Raw genomic sequence first — 20,231 nt, 5'->3', positions numbered from 1 at the left:
ATGCTTGTCACTTGGTATTAATTCTGGGTGGGTGGGGACAATAGGAAACAGGGAAAGTGCCCTGGGATAAGGAGACCCAAATTCTAGTCCTGGGCTTACCACTTTCTAGCTGGGTAGCTCTGGGTAAGTCCTCAGGTAATGCAAACCTCAATTTCCTCACCTCACTAATGGGACCATAACATCTTTCTTGCAGGTTTGTGGTGAACATTGAAACATGTGAAATGTTTTTAAAAAGTGCTTTGGGCCGGGTGCGGTGGCTCACGCCTATAATCCCAGCACTTTGGGAGGCCAAGGCAGGCCGATCACCTGAGGTCAGTAGTTCGTCACCTGAGGTCAGTAGTTCGAGACCAGCCTGGGGGACACGGTGAAACTCTGTCTCTACTAAAAATACAAAATTAGCCGGGCATGGTGGCAGGTGCCTGTAATCCCAGCTACTTGGGAGGCTCAGGCAGGAGAATCGCTTGAACCCAGGAGGGAGAGGCTGCAGTGAGCTGAGACCGCGCCATTGCACTCCAGCCTGGGCAACAGGAGCGAAACTCCATCTCAAAAAAAAAAGGGATTTACAATTTCTTTTTCATTGCCTCGTCCTATAGGGTGGTGAGAGTGTGTGTGCGTGTGCGTGTGCGTGTGTGTGAGAGAGAGAGAGAGAGAGAGAGAGAGAGAGAAGCACTTTAAGGTTAGGTTAGGAGAGTTCTTTTGAGAAGACAAAGGTTTCACTTCCACAAACATTTTCTTACCATCCACTTTGTGCTGCTGAGGATTGAAATGAAAAAACTCAGTCTGTGTCCTCAAGGACCTCATGGTCTACTAGGAGAGACATGAATAAAGAGATGCTCAGTGCATTATGGATGTGGGTGGGTACAACGAAGAGGGGACCCAGTGGTGTGTGTGTGTGTGTGTGTGTGTGTGTGTGTGTGTGTGTCTGTGTGGCCAGGCAACTTCCACTCCTTCCAATCAGTGCAGATAGGAAGGTAGGTTTGTCAAACCTTTCCCTAGCCTGGGATGTTGTTGGCGCGTCTCCTCCCCAATCCTCAGGAGCGAGGAGGAGAGAAGAAACCCCCCTCCCCGCCCCCGGGCCAACCTGCCTCCCGCTAGCCGGCCGGGCGCCTTACCGAGTCAGACCACTGGGAGGCTGGGGGAGCCGGGTTGGGCGAGGAGGCAAGCGAGATGGGGGAGCTCTTATTTTGACAGGGGCCTCTCCGGGCTCTGGTATGAAGGCAGAAGGAGGCAGCCAGAGAGCCCCGATGCTTATTCAGGCTGGGGAGTGGAGCCGAGTGGAGGGGCAAGCGAGGCTCCGGCAGCGCAGGGGAGCCCGGGGAGGCGGCGGCGCGCGGCGGAGCCAGTGGCTGGACATGCCCCGGACCCGGGGCCGCTGCACCACCGCCGCCGCCCGGAGCCAGCCGGCCGGACGCCCGCACGCCTGGGTCCCCCGGCGCCGCGCCGCCCGGGGGCTGCGACCCGGACCCTCGGCGTCCGACCAACAATAAGCGCCCAGACAGCCCCCTCCCCACCCAGTGCCCGCCATCCCCGCGGGCTTTGGGGAAAGTGAAAGGAGGAGGCGAAGGAAGGAAGGAAGGAAGGAAGCAAGCAAGCAAGCAAGGGAGGAGGAGCAGGAGCAGGAGCCGGAGCCCTGAGGTTCGGGGCCGAGACCCCAGCCCCGCGCCCCGGCCCCGGCGGGTGTGCGCGCTCTCCCGCCGCTGCCCGGCGCCCACGACCATGCTCCGCGGTTGGGAGGCAGGAACCCAGGCACCCAGCGATTCCCGGATAGCCTCTCCCGGGCCGGGCTGGTATTGAGATCAAGGCGTCCAGGATCAAAAGATCACCGCCTGCCCGCCCTCTCTGCATCTCCAACTGGCGAGCAGGAGGACCCCCATCCACACAACGACCCTGACCTGGTCATGGCGTCCAGCTCCGGCCTGGCGTGAGGACCTCCCAATCCGCGTGAGGTGAGGGGTGGGCTGGGGGCAAGGCGAAAGTCATGCCAGGCGCTGGCGCGAGGAGGGAGATCCAGTTTGAATCGGGGAGGGGAAACACAGTCTGATTGTCTCTTGCTCTCTGGCACGTACCCCCAGGCTGTTTAAGGTGTGGGGGACTCCCCCAGGGTTAGTGGAGGCTACTCTTAAGCCCCCAGTCAGGTTGGCAGCTCCAGAACACCTTGGGGAGGGCTTAGGGGCAGCCAGGGGACCCTGCCACCCTAGCGCAGAGAACAAGGCCGGCCTTGGGCCAGCTGGAGCAGCGAACCTTGCCCTGGGGGCTTCTGGGAGATGTAGTCCCCCTCCCAGGCTCACCAACCCCGTGGGTCTCAGCACCCCAGCCCTCCTCCTCTGGCTGATAGGAGCCTCCAGAAGGAGGTGGGTTGGGACTGGGGAGAGCTGGGGGTCACCCTTTTCTCCCAGGCACTGCCTGTGAGTAGCGGGGGCTGTGACCGAGGAGTCTCTTCTTCCAAGGCTTCTGAGTGATGTGGGCTTGGCTGGGGGGTGGGGCAGTCATACAGTTCCTTGGAGGTGTCCCTGCGCTGCTAAGGGGAGGTGGCCCCTGTCTTGATCCAAAGGAACCCTCGGGGAAGAATGTAGGAAGAAGAGTGAGCTTAGGCTTCTTGTTGCGCTGGGGTAGGTCCTATTCCAGGGCTGCTGGAATTTGGTTTCAGAAGAGACAGAGGGCTGCCCTCTCTTGAGAAGGAGAGTGTCCCTTGAAGTCTAGGAGTCTGGAGGGTGTCTCTCTGCAGCAATGAAGCTAGGATCAGCTTCTGTCTGTCTGTCCAGCTTCCTTCCTTCCGGGTTTTTCTGACACCCCCTCCCTCCCTCCTCTTTCTGTCTACTGCTTGGGGTGTGTGTCTGTGTCTGGGGGGACCTCTGCTTCGAGGAGAAAAAGTGTTGCTCTGAAAGAGGTGACCTGGGCGTGTGTTTGAGCCCTCAGAAAGGGGTTCCAAGGCTCCCTGGATCTTTTGCCCTCACTCCCAGCCTTGGTTTAGTGTGAAAGCTGACTGTGCACTGTATCTGCTCCAACTCTGCTGCTGCCTCTGAACAGCTCTCTGGATGAGACCGCCACAGTGAGTGGGCTTCCACTGTCTTCTCCCTCTCTTCTCAGCCTCTCCAGGGAGCAGCCACTTCCGGGCAGGGGCTGCCTTGCTCTTCTGCTGCCTCTCAGCATGGGCCTGGCTACCTTCTCCGGGTCAGGACCACAATTTCATGACCCCAGAGGAAGAGCATGCTCAGGCCCTGTCTTCCTGGTGTCAGCTCTGAGGCCCTGCTGATACAGGCCTCAGGACAGGACAGGGAGAGAATGGGTGAGGCAGGTGAGGAGCAGGGAGAGAGACTGGGAGGCTGGTGCCAGGGAGGAAGGTGCCGCTTCCCCCAGGTGATTTGCCTCCTTGGCCTTGGAGAGCCAGGTCTGGAAGGCCAGCCTTCTGGCCACCTCCCTCTAGGGGTTCCCTGCTTACCCATGTTGCTCCTGAGTGGGATGGGGTGATGCTTCACAGCAGGAAGGGTGCTGAGGGGCAGGTAGAATACCTAAAATCTTGGATCCAGAGTGACTCTTGTGCCTGGAGTAGAAGGGGTCCTATGACTGGTGATGGGTTCTGGAGGCCCATATGGAGGTTCAGAATGAGTCTCTACTAGGATGGGGAGTCATGGGACTGAAGAGATACTACAGGGTCCTAGAGAGGAATTGGCAGTCCACAGTAATCTAGCGCCTCAGTGGCAATTTGGGTTCTATTGATCTTGCCTGTTGAATCTGTGTTGGGTACCCATGACCCTGCTTAGCTAGTTCCTGCCTTTGGAGTCCTGGTACCTGGGTTAAGCGGGAGCCCTAGGCTGGGGTCTCAAATTCCAGACCAGGCAGGACAGTAGCCTCTGGGCAGAGGCCTAGGGGGTGGCAGTGTCGGCTCAGCAAGGGCTGGAATGCCTGGCACCTGCTTTAGATTAAAGGAGATGCCGAGCAAAGGGGAGCTACCTGCCTGTCAGGGGAGTGACTGGGATGGAGCTCCGTGGAGCCCAGGAGTGGAGTGGGAGGAAAGGACCAGGGTTGCAGCAGCAGCAGCCCGCGCAGGAGTGGAGGGAGCCACTGTCACCCAGCTCTGCAGCCCTCCTCCAGGGAGTCTGATAGCCACTGTCACCCAGCTCTGCAGCCCTCCTCCAGGGAGTCTGAGAGCCACTGTCACCCAGCTCTGCAGCCCCTCCTCCAGGGAGTCCAATAGGAGGAGCTGGGGGCACCCCCACACTGCCTCTGGCACCACACGCTGAAGTTCTGTCCCAGGACCCTGGGACAGCTCTGGAGAGCTGGGGTGTTCAAGTGTCCAGTCTTCCCAGGATCAGAAGAGGCCCACAAGGAGGTGCCTGGGAGGTCCTTTGGGGTTCTTGTGGTCCTGCTGCCATGCTGGCTGTTTCTGGGGCTCCTTGGGTGCTGACACTGAGGTAGCTCAAGAGCCTGGGCACCCAGGGGTGACGGGAATGGCATCTCTTCCTTCCTTGTGCCAGAGCCCTGGGCACTGCCCGGGTGCTGACCTCTGATGGAGGGAGGGGGCAGAAGGGGGATGGCACCGTGGGAAAGTGGGCAGCCGTGGGAGCCAAGCGGGTACAAGCTGGGTGCCGCGGGCAGGGAGCCTCTGCCAGGCCTGCTCTCCCTGGGGTGGGGCGGTTGTTCCATGGACTGGCTCAACCTGTTGAGCGCCTGGCTGCTCTAACTCCGCATGTGTGCCCCTGCCTGCCAGCCCCGACAGCTGCCCACCCATAGCCACACCGTGGGGGCTGCCCTCAGGGAACTGAGGAAGGGAGGCTCTAACTGGCCAGAGGAGCCGGGATGGGGCTGGTGGGAGCTCCTGCCAGGGCTGAGGAGCCCATCTGAGTCCCAGAGCTGGGGCTGGAGCCAGTTGGAGGGCTGGAAGGCCAGGGCTAGGAGAGGAAGGCCAGAGCACTGCAGCTCCTGAGCTGGTGCATGTCACTTGGCTCGGCGGCCCTGAAGGCTGCCTGGACTTACAGCCTGGAATTTCCTCTGCCTGGTGCCAGGGCCAGGCCTCTGAGCCCCACCCCCAGCCTGGCCTGACCTCCCCTCCCTCCCCTCCTGGGAGAACTCAGCCTGACTTTCCCTGGAGGCTGGGGGAGGGGCAGTAAGGGCATTCTGGCTGCCGTGGGAGGGGCGACTTCCTGGGTGTGGGCATGTGTTACACTGCCTCAGTCTCCCCAAGGGTCCTGCATCCTTGTGGAGAGGAAGAAAGCCTTGGGTTCCCAGGGGGATGCCCACAGCCTGCTCTGAGTGTGGGGGGTCCTGGAACCTGTGGAAGACCCCTGACTCCTGCAGGCCCTTGCCGTCCCCCAATCCCCTGTGACCTCTTAGCTTTCCACCCACCTTGGGGCTGTGCTAGCTGGTGGGGAAGGAGAGCCAGCGTGCCACTCTGGAGGGGAGAAGGTGGTCACCACTGCCCAGGAGTAGGGGAAAGGACACAGACAGGTTCCCTCTGATTCTCCATGCCGAGGGTGAGGGGCGGCTTCCCCGGCCTTCTCACTTTTCCTGTCAGTGGCAAAAGCAGAGGCCTCTCCTTTGCAGCCCAGGCCCTCCCTGCTTGGCCCTGGACCGGCCCCCCTCCTAACCTTGGTGTTTTATTCTAGGCCCCCTGCCACCAGGGCTGGGACTCCCTCTGTCCATTCCCGTTTCTCCTCCAATGGACTGGTAGCCCTGGGCTGGCCCGTCTTCCCGTCCTCCTCACTCTCCACTTCCCCACCCCCAGCCGCAACTCGGAATGGCCCTGAATCCAGCATTTCCAGCATTTCGAAACCAGGATTGTTTTGAAATCCCTGAGTGGTTCTCCACCCCCCGCAGGCTCCCCTCCTCCCCTAAGCATTGCCTTCTAATCCGACTTCACACACTGTGTGCTGCAAGTTTGTGTGTTTGAGTTTGTGTGCTAGCACATGGCTGCGTACTACTTTGTGTGTGTGTGTAAGTTTGTGTGTGTGTGTGTGTGTCTCAGTGTGGGTGTATCTTCTGTCGGCAGTTCTGTTTGGCAGTTCTGTGTGATTGGCCGATGTCATGTGTGTTTCCTGAGCTCCTCTAGGCTGTCTCTATGAATACGGGAGCCTCTGTGGGTCTGAAGGGGCCACTTTTGGAGAATTTGGAGTGCTTTTTAGGGAATGTCTTTGGATGTGCATCTTTGGGAGTTGTGTCTGTGTTGTAAGTGTCCGGGGTACCTCTGGAGAGTGTGTGTGCTGGGGGCGTGTCTCATCCACGTGTATGTGCGTGTGCGGGCACACACATGCCCTTCACTTCTCTTCCCTCCTCTCTCCTCCCTGGGAACATGTCTGGGGTATGTAGTCACAGGTCTCCCCACAGCTCCCTGGGACATGCAGTCCTCTGCCCTTTGATAGGGAAGTTTCCTGGAGTGGGGCCAAGGCTTCTGGCAGTTCCGTGGTCCTTGGAGAGAGAGTGGTGCAGTGGAGACTTTGTGATAAACTCTCCCTGGGGACTGGGTTCTCTCCCTCTACCCCTCATGGACACCTAGCACCTTGTAGGGTCCTCGTACCACCTGTCCACCCTCTTCTTGTCTTGATTATACACTGGTGGTTGTTACAGAGAGGCCTGGTGTTCTAAAGGAAAAGGGGTGGGGAAAGGGAGCTAAACCCCCACTCTGGGGTAACTTGTTCATTGAGGGCAAGGAACAGCCAATCACATCGAACTTGGGAGCTTGGTGGCAAATTTAAGGTTCAGAAAAGTTAACTTCTCCAGCTAGGGTCAAATAGCTGAACAAGAGAATACACTCGTATTTCCAGCCTGAGCAGAAGACGGAGGGGTCTGGAATCCAGGTATCTGGGGTGGGGCCAGCTGCCCTTGTAGCCTTGATCGATCGTGGGAAGTCCTTCTTGATGTTTAATCTCATTCCCTCCTACTGCACTTAGTATTCTACATTAGAGGAGGTTCCTAGGGTTTTTCAATTTAGGGTCAAAGCAAGGATGGTGATAGCAGAGTTAGATGCTATCATCGGTGATAGCAGAGTTAGTGCATGGGATGCAGGCACTAGAACCCCCATAACCTTGCTGTATCTCAGTTTCCCATCCTGAGATCTCAGGCTAGAATGGAATGCATTTCTCCAGAAGCACTTGTGACAAATCAGTGAGGAGGCAGAGTGCTGGGGCCAGGGCTGATTGTGTGAGTCAGAGACCTATGGAGACAGCAGCAGGAGGTGGACATAAGGATAAGCTGTCCCTTTTACATCCCCACCCCCAGTGGCCTCTGGTCCCAGAGCACAGTGGGAGGAAGGGAGGGGTACAGGTTGGTACAGTGCTCAGTGACCCAGCAGGGGGAGGGCCTTGGCAAGGAATTTTCAGTTTGTTTCTCAATCTCTGTCTCTGAGACACGCACACACGTCACTGCAGACACCTTTAGGAGATGAGCTCAGAAAAGTCACCTAGGTGGCGGCAGGGCAGGGCATTGCCAGACGGGGCCATGTGGAACCAGCCTTATGCTGGTAGATGCCCTGCTCTGTATGAGCCTTAGAATGGAAAGTTGAGCCCAGCCAAAGGTCTCCTCCCCAGCAGACCCCATCTCAGGTCTGGGAGGAACACAGGCTGGAGAGGGTTAAGTCTGGTTGGTAGGGACACCCCCCGCCCAGTGCAGTGAGAGAGAGGGAGGGGTGGTTAGCAGCTTGCTCTAGTTGGCGTCTCTCCCAGAATTCTTCGGAAAAGAACTCCCCTTTGACCCCCCAGTACAAACTGAGCCCAGCCACCAGCCTCCCTCCCGCCTGCTGTGGGAGCTTCGCCCAGCCCCGTCCTACTGAATTGCTAAACCGACTCCCTCGCCCCAGGTCCTCCCAACCAGACCAGGTCCTCAGGACTTGGCGTCTTCAGGGGACCAGGGATATAGCCAGGGAGACCACACAGGGACATAGAATACACAGCCATTCTTTTCCCTGACATAGGATAACCTGGAGGTGGCTGGTGCTAGAATCTGGAGTCCTCCAGCCTCCCCATCCCTCTCCTCCCCCAGGTCCTCAGGCCAGGTCGTGGGAGTCCTCTGCCTCTCCTCCTCCCCGTGGGGCCAAGCTCTAAGGGAGCTCTAAGGTCTTCCAGTGCCTCCTCCTCTCCTGCTTCCAGGCTAGGGAGGGGGGTGGTGTGGTGGGCAGGGGGTGGGGGTGCGGGGGGGGGGGCGATGCAGCTGGGTCAGGCTTGGCTCCCAGCCAATCCACAGAAGTCCTGGTGGGGGTAGGGGGTGGCAAATGAGTAGCTCAGAGACTTCCTGGAGCTGCAGGCTGTGTGGACTGTGTGTACATGTTTCTGTGGTGTGTTGGTGGGGGGGTGCTGGGGTGATGGGAGGAGCGGGGACATAGATTGCTGGAAGGGGGCTTCTAGCTTTGACCCTCTCTCCACAGGGAGCCCCCAACCCAGACCACACCCTTGAGCCTGAGCCCGACATTATTCCTGAGGTGAGAGGTCTGTGTGCCCCTGTGTGTCCCTCTCAGCCTCCCTGATTTCTGTCCGCGGCGGCCGCGTCACCCTGGCTTAGCCTCCTGCTTGGCGTTTTGTCTTTTGGGCTCCCTCCTCTTGGCTTTCTGCCCCCATCTCTCCTTTCATTCCCCTCCCTCCAGAAGAGGGAGGTCTCCTCTGGCTCCTGGTGGGCAAGCAGTCTGACCAGAACCCTAGACGCAGTCGGGTGGGGAGTGGGGCCAGGCCGGGAGGGGTTAGAGCCGGGCTCCAGTGAGAGTCCAGCCCTTCTCTATCTCAGCAGATCTCACCCCCCACCCGCCCCACCCTGCGGGAGGCGAGGAGATTCCGCCCAATCGCCCTGGAGGGCAAGGTACGATTTCCTGGTTATCCCAAGTCCTTGCTCAGTCAAAGCCAGGGTGGCTACCAGCCACAGTAGCGTGGTTTCTGCCCTGGTCCCCTAGCGTACCCATGCGTGCGTGTACACACACAGACACACACACACACATGCACGCCATCCTCTTTCCCTCCGCCAGCCCCCCTTTCTTACTTAGCAACAACTCCCTGAATTCACAACAAACACGCCTGAGGGCTCCTGGTCCGACTAGGGAAAGCTGGAGGAAGCTGGGGACTGGGAGGAGGCGCTTCTCCTAGACCATTCCCAGGAGGGAGGGGCTTCTCATCCCCTCACCTCAACCCCCAACCTCTCCACTGAAGCCACCCCCCAAGGGACACCGAGGAAGTGGTCCTGCTCTCTACTGAGGAATGAAAGAGATGGGCAGCATTGGCCAGGTGTGGCTGAGCAGGTGGGTGGGGGGCAGGGCTGGGACTTCACCCTCACGGGTGAGTCCCACTTGACCTTTGACCCCCACCTGGGGCCTCTCACGAGCCGTAGTAACTCTTGGCAGGGGCTCTGTGCTGTTGTCTCGGTGACTAGCCTTGTGCCCTCCTCTGACCAGCAGGGACAAGGATGGGTGAGGAAGTAACGGACTGGAGTTGGGCGGGGTTGGGGGAGGCCGGAGAACTTTGCTCTGTCCTGGCAGCACAGGCCAGGCCAGGCGGGTACCTGGGTTGAGGGAGTGGGGAGCGGTGCTGTCTCTCTGATCTTCCCTGGGCAAGCCCCGGGCACATCAGGCATGGAGGGAGGATGTGAGGAGTGAAAGGGTGGGGTCTGGACACCCATGTTTTCTTTTGTCATCATTCAGAGGACTGATACTGTGGTGCATCTGGAGTATTGTGAAATGGCCCAGAACCCAGATGCCAGGGTGTCTGAATTCAAATCCTGCTTCTTCTGAAATTATGGGCCTTAGGCGAGTTATTTAACTTCTCGGCACCTCCCTTTTCTTATTGGGAAAGTGGGGATAATAAGAATACTTTCTTAGCAGATTGTTCTGACGATTAAATTAGATGATGCACGTGAAGCATTTAGGACTGGTGAAGTTACAAAGTAAATGCTCAATAAGTGTTGGTGATCCTCCTCATTTTATTAGTCAGAACTCTTCACAGGAACTTTTGATCCTCCCAGGGGTTTTAGCAAGGAAAGAATTGATAGTGAGAAGAGGGAGTGTGGGGGTGGGGAAGAGACAGCCTTTCCACACTCCAGATTCCTGGATTCTAATACCCCTCCAGATCCACTGTTTGCTGCTTCCGTTTCCCCATCGTTGGTGCCTGCTGACTTCTTGATTGCAAGTTTGCCAGGTAGCCAGGGGCCTGGAGAAGGCCCAGGGAGTTTAGAACACGTCTCCCTCGCTATCTTCAGGCTTCTCAGGGCCAGCCCTCCTCCCTGAGGCTGTTTGCTCAGTTCAGCTCCAGCACTCCTCCCACTGCCCCATCCCCTGCTGCTCTGCTCTCACCAGGCAAACAAGACATTCCGTCCTTAAATGGCTTAAATGGCCGCCTCCTCTCCTTCCTGGCCTAGGGGTCAGGGACCTGGCTTGGGGAGAGAAGTGTCAATGTGGAGCTGTGACCTGGATGGCAGCTGTTAGGAACGCCTCAGGGCCCTAGACCCCCCGGATTCCCTGTGCCCTGCCTGGGCATTTCTCTGAGGGGCAGTGCCCAGGCCTATGATAATGTTGGGGAGCCCTGATGGGCCTGTCTGTCACCTGCTGGACACAGATGGTCAGGGAGGGGGGCATCCTGAAGCCCAGAAGGGGAGTGGGGTAATATCAGCATCCACGGCGTCCAAGGGACACCTCCAGAATCCTTCCCTGAGCTGCAAGGGGGAGTGTGGACAGTGCTAGGAAAAGTTCTGCCTTAACCCTGTGTGCTGGCAAGGGAGAATGCTGAGTGGGGCCAGGCGGCCAGGGCTCCTATAGGCCCTGGGGTGAGAGTGGGATGGTGGAGGGGCTGAGGCTTGGGAACTTCTGGATGAGGAGCCCAGGAGTGGGTGGCAGGGATGGGGTGCCCACAATGAGGTGGGGAAGCTATGCAGACAAGGTGGGTAAAATCTTCTGGGGACTAAGATGTGGTAGAAGTGCCTAGGATCCCAGGGCCCCTGGGTCTGAGGCCTGGACTTAGCTAGCAGGTGCTCTGTCTGGCTTGGTAGCAAGAGGGGTGGGCTGGAGCCCCTAGCTCTGCTTACCATGTTCCTCTGGATCCAGAGAGGACACCTCCCATCCATGGGCCTGGGGGATGAGGGCTCAGGGTCTGCCTGGGCCATGCCTCACTACTGGGCTGGCTATGCCTCCTGTGCCCAGCCCCTGGGGCCTGTTCCTTGGGCAGGCTGGGGCTATTTTTGGGATCGGGCTGGGGCTCTGGGGCCGGTTTCAGATGTTCCAATGTGAACAGGAGAAAATGGGAACAGATGGCTGGAGGGTTCCGATCAGTGGGTCCTGCTGGGCGCAGGTTATTTTTAGGGCCTTGTTAACCCTTTGGGGGCTTCTGGGGCCACCCTGAGAGATACAGCCCTCTCTAGTTGAGAAGAGAACAGGTTTTCTCCCTGGGCCCCCTACTTTCCAGAACTGCTTGTCAGTTGTTCTTTCTCTCCCGGACCCTTCCTTTGAGATCCATGGCAGGAGAGTAGGCTTAAGCTTTCTCCCAGCCCAAGTACTACAGGGTGACTGCCAAGGGGCAGGCAGGGAGAAGGGGACCTCGCAGAGGGGAGGCTGGCTCTCTTGAAGGGAAATCCCCCTTCACTTGCCTCCTGGACTTTTGAGACATGGTCCTGAGGCTAAGAGAGTGGACAGCTGCCCAGCCCCTCTCTGGGTTCATGCTCTGGATTTGTGTCGGTGAGCCCAGGATGCCCAGGAGTGTGCCAGCGGAGGGAGCTGGCCTCTGAGAGGAGGGCAGGGGAGGAGCCGAGTCTTTGTACTTGGTACCACTAATATGACACCCACGGGCCCTGTTCTCTTGGACACTCACAGGGAAAATATCTGGACAGTGCCTGCCTTTACCAAATGCCCACATATTTGGGTGCCATGGCAGGAGGTAAAGATAAGGACATCAAGGCCAGAAGTGGTTTGTTGAGGGCTGGTGTGTTTTAGGCATTCTGTTAGTTTCACTACTGTTACCTCACTCTATAAAATTATTCTCCTTTTGCAGATGAGGAAGCTGAGGCTCAGAGGATATAGGGAAGGACAAGGCCCCACAGATGAGAAGGGGCAGGGTGTGATTGACACTGTCTGACTACAAACTCAGTTTTTTGAGACAGAGTCTCGCTCTGTTGCCCAGGCTGGAGTGCAGTTGTGCATCTCAGCTCACTGCAACCTCCGCCTCCTGGGTTCAAGCAATTCTCTGCCTCAGCCTCCTGAGTAGCTAGGATTACAGGCGCCCACCACCATGCCCGGATAATTTTTGTATTTGTAGTAGAGACAGGGTTTCACCATCATGGCCAGGCGGGTCTTGAACTCCTGACCTCGTGATCCACCTGCCTTGACCTCCTAAAGTGCTGGGATTACAGGCGTGAGCCACCGCGCCTGGCCCTCAAACTCAGTTCTTATTCCACTGCATCATACTGCCTGCCAGGGCCCCAGCCCCAGAGGGTGAGGCCACCAGGCACCAGACCTCCTCTGGGAGCAGCTTTACTGAATGGGTGTGGGAGAGGAGGCCTGGGGACAGGGGACCCTGCCTGTCACTGCTCTCACAATCCCCTAAGCCTTTCTTGCCTGAGGGTGCCAGGACTGACACCAGAAACCCCATGTGGCCTTCCTGTCTCCCCTGCAGAGGATCACAGGCATACATCCTGTCTCATCACCCCCACCCCTCCCGGCCTGGCCCACGTGCCCCTGCATCCTGGAGGGTCATGACAGTCTGGATGTCAATGTGGGCAGAGCTCGTGGGCCTGCAGGTGCTGCTGGTGCCAAGAGTGTGGGCCATCAGGCAAGGTGAGGGGCCAGGAGGATGCCTCTGCCTCTGGCTGTACCTGGGGAGAGAGCAGAGCAGGCAGGCAGGCGGGCGGGCGCTGGGTGAGGTCCCACCGTGGTGCTCTTGGCTGTGCCAGCAGTCTGCTGCACTCCATCCTCCCACAATGGCCCCATTGTTCCCAGCAGCCAGGCAGTTTGGAGGAGGTTCCTCGGCCACCCCTACCCCCCTAAATACGGGCCAGATTAACCCCTTGGAGGACTGAGGCCAGGTGAGGGCCCACAGGGAGCTGTCTTGCCCATCTCTGCCTGTTCTGGGAACCCAGGCTTGAGAAGTTAACCTTCTACCCACGTGAACCCAGCACCACACCACCTCCTGAGATGGGAGTCTCCACAGGGTAGAGAGTGGCACCTGGATCGTCTCCTACCCCCACCCTGGTGCAGGTGCCAGGGGACAGGAAGTACCAGTGGGGCGGCGGGCAGAGACCAGATATATTTGGGCCGGTGGGGCTAATTCCAGCCACCACTGCCTGCCCTACTGGCTCCTGAGCTCCTTTCCTTCCTGTGAAACCAGAGCTAGGTTGGGCCTAGCTCAGGATTTCGGTGGATTTAAAGAGGCAGCACCATCCCTGCCAGCCTGGCTCCCTCCACCCTCCCCAGGTAGGGTCTAGGGCAGAGAGAGGACTGGAGAGCTTCTTGCTCCTCCCTTGCCCTGGGCTAACCCCTGGCCCTTGCCTCTGTTGGGGTACCAGGCTTTTGGCACTCCTCTCTCCCAGAGCCTTGGGCGGGTGGGGTGGGCGGGGGTGGGCTGTGGTTTCCTGTGTTGGTTGTTTGTGCCTGGCCCAGAGTGCCCGCCGCCTGCCTGGGCTTCCTGCCCTGTCTTGTTTCCTTGTGCCCCCCACCCCCTCTCCACCCCTCCTCCTGTGGGAGGGAGCAACTGGGGATTGGGTAGCTGTCTTTGGGGGCACCCCACTGCCAGGCCATGATTGCTTCCCAAGGCCCGGCCACACTGACAAGGACCGACCGTAGGAGCCAAGAGAAGTGAGGTGACCTCAGGCCTGTCCAAGCAATGCCACTTGTCCGTTCAGGCTCCAGAAGGGACAGTGGGCCAGAATGGGCAAAACCGCTGATGGCCCCCCAGTACCCTGTTCAACGATCCCAGACTAGAAAGGTCTGGGACCAGGAGTTTCCATGGTCCTGTGGAGCTGGGGTTGTCTGACATTACCCTAGGGCTGCAGGTGGGGCGGGGCTGGAAACTCCCAGGGAAAACCTCCCAAGCAAAAATGGCTGATTTGCATGGTCTCCTTTGGCACAGGGTGGGGGGAAGTGGGGAGAGCTACTAGGAACTAGGGCCATGGGAAGGCCCCCTAAGCCTGGAAGTCCCCACATCGAGGGTCCCAGAGCAGCACCTTGGTCCTTGAGCAGATTTCCTGCTGGGCTAGGAATCCTTGACCTCCCCACCCGCTGAGTCACCACCTCAGGAAGAGGAAGTGACCTGAGTGGTGGAGAGAGCTTGTGAGGACTGAGGGGTCCTGACACCCAGGAGAAAGGGGATTTGGGACCCTGTCGTCTCGGGCGCTGTATCTCCCTGAGCCAGAGGCCGAGGATTTCTTTGGCCCTGTTGTCCCCAGCAGGGTCCTGAGCGCTCACGTCATCACAGGGGGCCCTGGCAGCACAGGAACATGGACCCTCCAAAACATTTTCTTACTGCCTCTTTGGGGTGGTTTTGAGCTAGACAGTGACACTGGTGGGCCAGCTGGTGAGCCAGGCAGAGGCTCCCAACGTGGGGGCAGCTGGGAGCAGGCAGGTTGCCACTGGATGTGTGAACGCCTGCCCTACCTGTGGTAGTTGTGTGTGGAGCAGAGCCGGTGTGTGATACCTGGAGGCTCTGGGCATCTGAGCCTTCCTCAGCTCCTTCCCCCAGCTAAGATCAAGTCCACTTTAACCCTTAGCAACCCTTAGGCTGCTGGCTCCTACCCTCGCGTCACTCGGGGTGGGGGTGGCGGATGGGGGAGCGGATGGATATCTCAGGCCCTTTGTCAAGCCGCCTCCTCCGCTCCTCCGGGCACATTCATCCTCCTGGTATGCGCCTGGCCTTCCACTCAGGTGACTCGCACCTGCTCCCTGTTTGTGAGCTTGCTACCCCTCCCCTAACCCCCTAAGAGGGAGGCACGGCGATGTGTTCCCAGAGCCCCATCCCTTTGCTTTCTCGTACCTCAGGGGCCCCTGGCCTGGTACTAGGAAGCCCCCTTCATTGGGTACTTTAAAATTGCATTGGGCTGGGATCAGCCCTCTTGGCTTCCCATCACCAGGCCTTCCAGGTGTCTTCGGAGACTGTGAGTGTGTGGAGGAGGAGGGGTCTTTGGGAGCTGGGGCAGACTCTTGAGGGGCAAAGGGGGGAGGTGTGAGATGGGAAAGTCCTGACTCATCCACGCTTGACTCAGCTCGCCCTGCGGCGGGGTGGGAGAGAGGGGGTGGAGTCCCGGAGGGGAGGGTGACTGGGAGAGTCTTCTGGGGAGGAGCCTAGGCCTGAACGGCCACTGGAGAGGACTGATTTTCTAATAGCCCCTTCCCAAATTCTCGCAGGTTCTCAATTTTTGAGGCTGTGAACATAGGTAGTGAGTGGCCCTTGCCCTGCCCCTCCCCCCTTATGGGGGTCCTGGGCACTGTGGCTGGAATGTGGGAAGCCCACCTATCTAATGCAGGCTCAGAGGAGCAGTCATGGCTGGGGTGGCGAGGTGGGGTCACTGCAGTGTCTGGAATGAGGGTCCCCACACTGCCACGTACTGGATATGTGACTCAAGGTCACATCAATTCCTTTTCCCAGTCCTCAGTTTCCTCGTTGAAATGGGGTCGATCCTTTTGAGAATCAGCGAGTTGGTGAAGGGAGAGCCTGAGATGCATGCCAGCCAGGAGCCTGCTCAGAGCCCTGGTGTCTCAGTGACTCCAGCCTCTGCCTCTGCTCTTCCCTGGTTGTGATGGAGAAGCTGGGGGTGGCGGGCTGCTTCCCAGGCAGGTCCTGGACTTTGGAACCTTCCCCCAGGAGCCTTCCTAGGAGCCTTCCTCCCCAGAGACACGGCTGGAGTGGCGAAGGCCGATGTGCCCTAGGGTTAAGTTGGGGTTAGACTCCCGCAGGGTGGCAGGTGGGGCCCCCCCACCCCGAGGTCCCCGCCCAGCCTCCAGCAGCCCCGCAGGGAGCATCAGGAGTGTGCACCGGTGTCTGGCCGGGCCTGTCACCGGGACGAAGCTCCTGGGCCCAAGACTCCTCCCCTTTGACCGGGATCGGCTGCTGGAGGGCTGCTGGAGGGCGGGTAGGGGAGGCGAGGGGGGAGCCAGGGCTGGGGGCGGTTGGGTGAGGCCTCTGTGTTTGTGTAAGTCTGTTGCTGTATCTATCGCCCTGTGCGTGTTTCTTTGTGACTACCAGGCTCAACTTTCTTCGGCTCTCTTGTGGCCGGCCTCAGTCTTTTCATCTGTTCAATGAGTCCGGCGCTCCCACTCAGCCCTCGGGCAGCCCCAGTGTCTGCGCGTGCCCCAGGCTGTCTCCGCGGCTCCCGCTCCGGCCGGCGCTTCCCTGGCCTCCGGCGCGCCTCTAGCTTCCTGGGCTCCGTGCGTGTCTTTGTCTCCCTGTCCACGTGTGAGCTGTGAGTGTGTGTGAGTCAGAGTTCGGGTGTCTGTGGGTCTCTGAGCCTCTGCCGGCAGCACCCGGGGCTCGCCAAGCTCTTGCCTGTTGGCGCGCGCCCAGCCCCTGACGGGACTTGTCCGTGTGTCTGTCCGCGCGCGGGGCCTGGAGAAGCACGCTGCAGTCCTGTCCGCCTCCCGCTCGCTGCCTCGCTGGCTGTCGCTCGCTCGCTCTGCCTCTCCGCCCGGGCTCTGCCGAAGGGGGCGGGGTGGGGGTGCAGGGCGGGGGGAGGGGAGGCTCCTGCATTCTTGCGGTCGAGGAGGAATCCGAGCCAGCGTTACTGGTCTCCAGAAGAGCCCAGCTGCAGCCCCGGGGCCCCGCCAGGCCTCTCGCTGCCCGCCCGGGCCTGCTGGGATGGGCACGGGCTAGGCCTCGAGCTGGGGACGGGGCGGGGCGTGGCCCCCACCCCGGGCCCCCTCCACGGCTGGAGCGCTCTGGGGGTGGGGCGAGAGGGGTACCCCACCCTGGGTGAGGGGCGCGTCTGGGAGCAGGAATCCCTCAGGGGGCCATGGCAGACCTCACAGCCGCCCCACGCGGCACCTTTGCTACCTAGCCTTTTAGTGAATTCTGTCTCTGCCGCCCCGTCGGGGCGTAGGCTTGCTGGAGACTGCAAGCCCCCTGAGGGCAAGGTGCGGGAGGGATGGGGACAGGGCTGGCCTCCAGGATCGAGACCCCATCTCGTAATCCTCTTTTTCCAGTGCCATCCCACCCTATCCAGCTCCCTAGTCCCAGAGCTGTTGGGTCCTCCCTTCTCCCCTCCCCTCTGACACCCCCTCCCCAAGTCACGAGTTTTCTCTTTGGGGCTTGTTGCTGCAGTCCGTGCTCCAGTACCGAGTACCTGGCTGGGCCCTGGGCACGCACAGGGGCCGTAGCCCCACTGTGTGTGGGAGCCATGAGGATCCTGGCTAACAAGACAAGGTGTGTGGGTGTCGTGGCGGGCGGGATGTGTGTGTGTGGCGTGCGGGAAGGGAAGGGCCCAGTGGTGATGGGGCCCAAGCTGTGCTGGCCAGGAGAGGAGCCGCCCTGGGCACCTGGCTCCCAGGCCACCAGTGGGCTAAAGGGGGGTTAGCATGGGAAGGCCTGGCTTGAGGCAGGAGGCGCAGCCAGCCTTAGTGCCTGGGCCTGGGTGGGGGGCAGAGGGGACTGGCAGCCAGCTATGCTTGCGGCTTCTGGTCTCTTCTAGTTCTTCCCTCCTTAAAATGGTTTGAGCAGACCCCCTCCCACCCTACTGTGGGGTCCGAAGGCCGCCTCTGGCCTCAGTCTAGCTGGAGGTGGGAGCTAGAGTAGGGGGCGGTGCCTGCCTCCCTCCCCCCTCCCCGGAGAAGCCGGCAGACAGGGCCAGGCGGCAGCAGCAGGACAGCAGAGCTGAAATAAATCTGAGCTGGTGTGGAATGAGGGGGGATAAATATCCTCTCCCGTGATGTGATCTTTCCAGCGGCTATTAATAGGTCTCCGGGGAGGGGGAGGCGGCGGGGGGAGCGGGCTGGAGCTTAAAGGGCCCGCAGCCTAGGCTGCAGGAATCCTTGGCTTCAAGCTGCACTCCCCATCTGCTTGACACACCGCTCCCCTCCCCCTTTCCTCCTGCTTCTGCCTGCCGGCCTGGCCTGCCAGGCCCCCCTCCTCAGGCCTTCCCCTCCAGCTGTCTGGACCAGTGGGTACCACTCCCTGGTGTGCATTTCCCCACTGTCCCTGGGGAATGAGACCGGGGCATGTGCAGTGACCCCAGGTCCTGTGGCCCTTCTCTGCTGGTGTTGGGACATATGGGAGTTGAGGTCTGAGGCCTTGGAAGGAGTCTGAAGACAGCAGATCTTAGAAGAGAGGATGCTTAAGTCTGATACAGAGGACAGGGCCGCCACAGAAGCTTGCAGGCTGATGGATGTTTTGGGGCTGAGGTGGGCGAGTTCTGCCAACTCTAGGCCCTGGTTTCCTTCAAATTGTGGAGGCTGGGGGGTGGAGGGTTTCCCCATCTCCACTCCCCAAGGTGGATGAGGGCTTCAGCCCTTGTCTGAGGAAGCCATGGAGGGAGGTAGAGAATAGCTGGTGGTGGTCTTGAGATGCCACCCCTTCCCCCCACCCTCCTCCATTAATTAGGGGAGGCAGGATGGGGTAATTAAGTTCCAGGCATGCCTAGCCCCTAGCAAGGTTAACTTTTCACATCTCTCCTACCTTCTCCCAGGTTACCCCACCCCAGGAGGAGAGAAGCTCCAGGGAGCCCGCCGCTGTCCCCCCGCGGCCATTGCCCCCCTGCCCCAGCCAAGCCAATGCACCCAGAAAATAAATTGACCAATCATGGCAAGACAGGGAATGGCGGGGCCCAATCTCAGCACCAGAATGTGAACCAAGGACCCACCTGCAACTTGGGCTCGAAGGGCGTGGGGGCGGGGAACCATGGGGCCAAGGCCAACCAGATCTCGCCTAGCAACTCAAGTCTGAAGAACCCCCAGGCAGGGGTGCCCCCTTTCAGCTCGCTCAAGGGCAAGGTGAAGAGGGAACGGAGTGTGTCTGTGGACTCTGGAGAGCAGCGAGAGGCTGGGACCCCATCCCTGGATTCAGAGGCCAAAGGTACCCCATTTCTTCATCCCTAAGACCCTAGCATCTCCGATAGTCCCAGGCTCAGATGTTCTGGGAGATCACCGCTCTGCCCCCTGCTTGTCCAGTCCTCATCCCACGTTCTTCAGTGTTTCTGCATGGGTACCTTTCAACACCCACCAACCAGATCATTTGGGATTGGGGTTGGCCATGGTGCCACCCATGGAGGGGCCACAGAGAGTGGTCGGACTTCTGGACTCCTTCCCCTCCTGCTTTCCCACCAGTGCTCCAGAGGGGGAGAGGGAGGTGCCATGGAGTGAGGAGCAGACCCCAGACCCACACACTTCCAGGAGCCTCCATATCCCCGCTGGTGGGAACCCTTTGGGAGCAGGCACCGGGGCCTGGAAGAGTAGCAGCAGCTCCCCCTCCCCTCCAGCCCTAATTAGAACCAGTTGTGGTTGGGGATTATGCTGTACTTGGTGTTGGGGGGAGGGGAGACAGGCATGGGGCTATAGAGAGAAATCAGAAACAAATGGTGGTGTGGTGGGGGCCAAGGGCTGGTGAAGTGCCCACCATGGCCTGGGCAGTGCCCTCTAGGGTGGGGCATCTTAGAGAATAGGTCTGGGAGGGACCCTGGGTGTGGGAGAATAATGGGGCCTCTGGGCACTCACCCTTTCCTCCGTCCTGCCTGGGCAGAGGTGGCGCCACGGAGTAAGCGGCGCTGTGTGCTGGAGCGGAAGCAGCCATACAGTGGGGACGAATGGTGCTCTGGACCGGACAGTGAGGAGGATGACAAGCCCATTGGGGCCACCCACAGTGAGTGCCTGTCGATGCCAGGGTGCTGTAGCCCGTGATGTTCCTGGGGGATGGACTTGAGAGGACTGAGCCTGGGAAAGAAGTGAGGACCGGGAGCCCTGGATTTTTCTCTCCCATCCTACCTCTCAGACTCTGTCCCTCCCTACACTGCAACAGCCTCACCTCTGCCTTCCAGGTGCTCAGTGGCTCCCTCTCCCTAGGGACCCTAGGTGGGGCAGAGTGGAGTGGCCTCCTTCCTGGTCACATCACCTACACCTCTACCTGTGAATTCCTGGCCTATGCTGCCACCTACTGGTTAGTGGAGGGAGGGCTGTGAAGCGTCCGGCTCCCAGTGTCCCTGGGAGTCGGACAGTTGACTCTGCTGTGCAAAGCCCTGCTAAGCCTGGGTGTGAGCTGCCACTTGGCTGTGTCTCGGGTGCCCTTCCCTAACCTCTAATTGACTCCTGGCAAGTACCCAGGGTGTGTCACCAGGACAAGAAGTGGGTGTGGAGGGATGCTCTGATT

At 59.6% G+C, this 20,231-nt stretch overlaps 1 protein-coding gene across 8 annotated transcripts in view; it reads left to right on the top strand.

Moving 5' to 3' along the window:
• The first annotated feature begins 1,805 nt into the window (after window positions 1–1,805).
• Window positions 1,806–20,231, top strand: part of BCL9L (BCL9 like) — a 29,248-nt gene continuing 10,822 nt past the window's right edge. Inside the window, exons 1-5 of one of the 8 annotated variants that reach the window (XM_063636559.1) lie at window positions 1,806–1,946; window positions 8,354–8,414; window positions 17,199–17,300; window positions 18,559–18,944; window positions 19,608–19,727. In XM_063636559.1, the coding sequence (XP_063492629.1) occupies window positions 17,275–17,300; window positions 18,559–18,944; window positions 19,608–19,727 (532 nt within the window). In that variant the 5' untranslated portion in view covers window positions 1,806–1,946; window positions 8,354–8,414; window positions 17,199–17,274. Of the gene's footprint in view, window positions 1,947–2,406; window positions 2,610–2,666; window positions 3,050–8,353; window positions 8,415–8,709; window positions 8,779–17,198; window positions 17,301–17,510; window positions 18,275–18,558; window positions 18,945–19,607; window positions 19,728–20,231 lie in introns of those variants that run through there. The other 7 variants (XM_055273391.2, XM_063636561.1, XM_063636560.1 and 4 more) reach the window with 7 other exon arrangements.

The sequence above is a fragment of the Symphalangus syndactylus genome, chromosome 3 (assembly GCF_028878055.3).
Source record: "Symphalangus syndactylus isolate Jambi chromosome 3, NHGRI_mSymSyn1-v2.1_pri, whole genome shotgun sequence".
Lineage (NCBI taxonomy): Eukaryota > Metazoa > Chordata > Mammalia > Primates > Hylobatidae > Symphalangus > Symphalangus syndactylus.
This window is presented reverse-complemented; position numbering and strand designations above follow the sequence as displayed.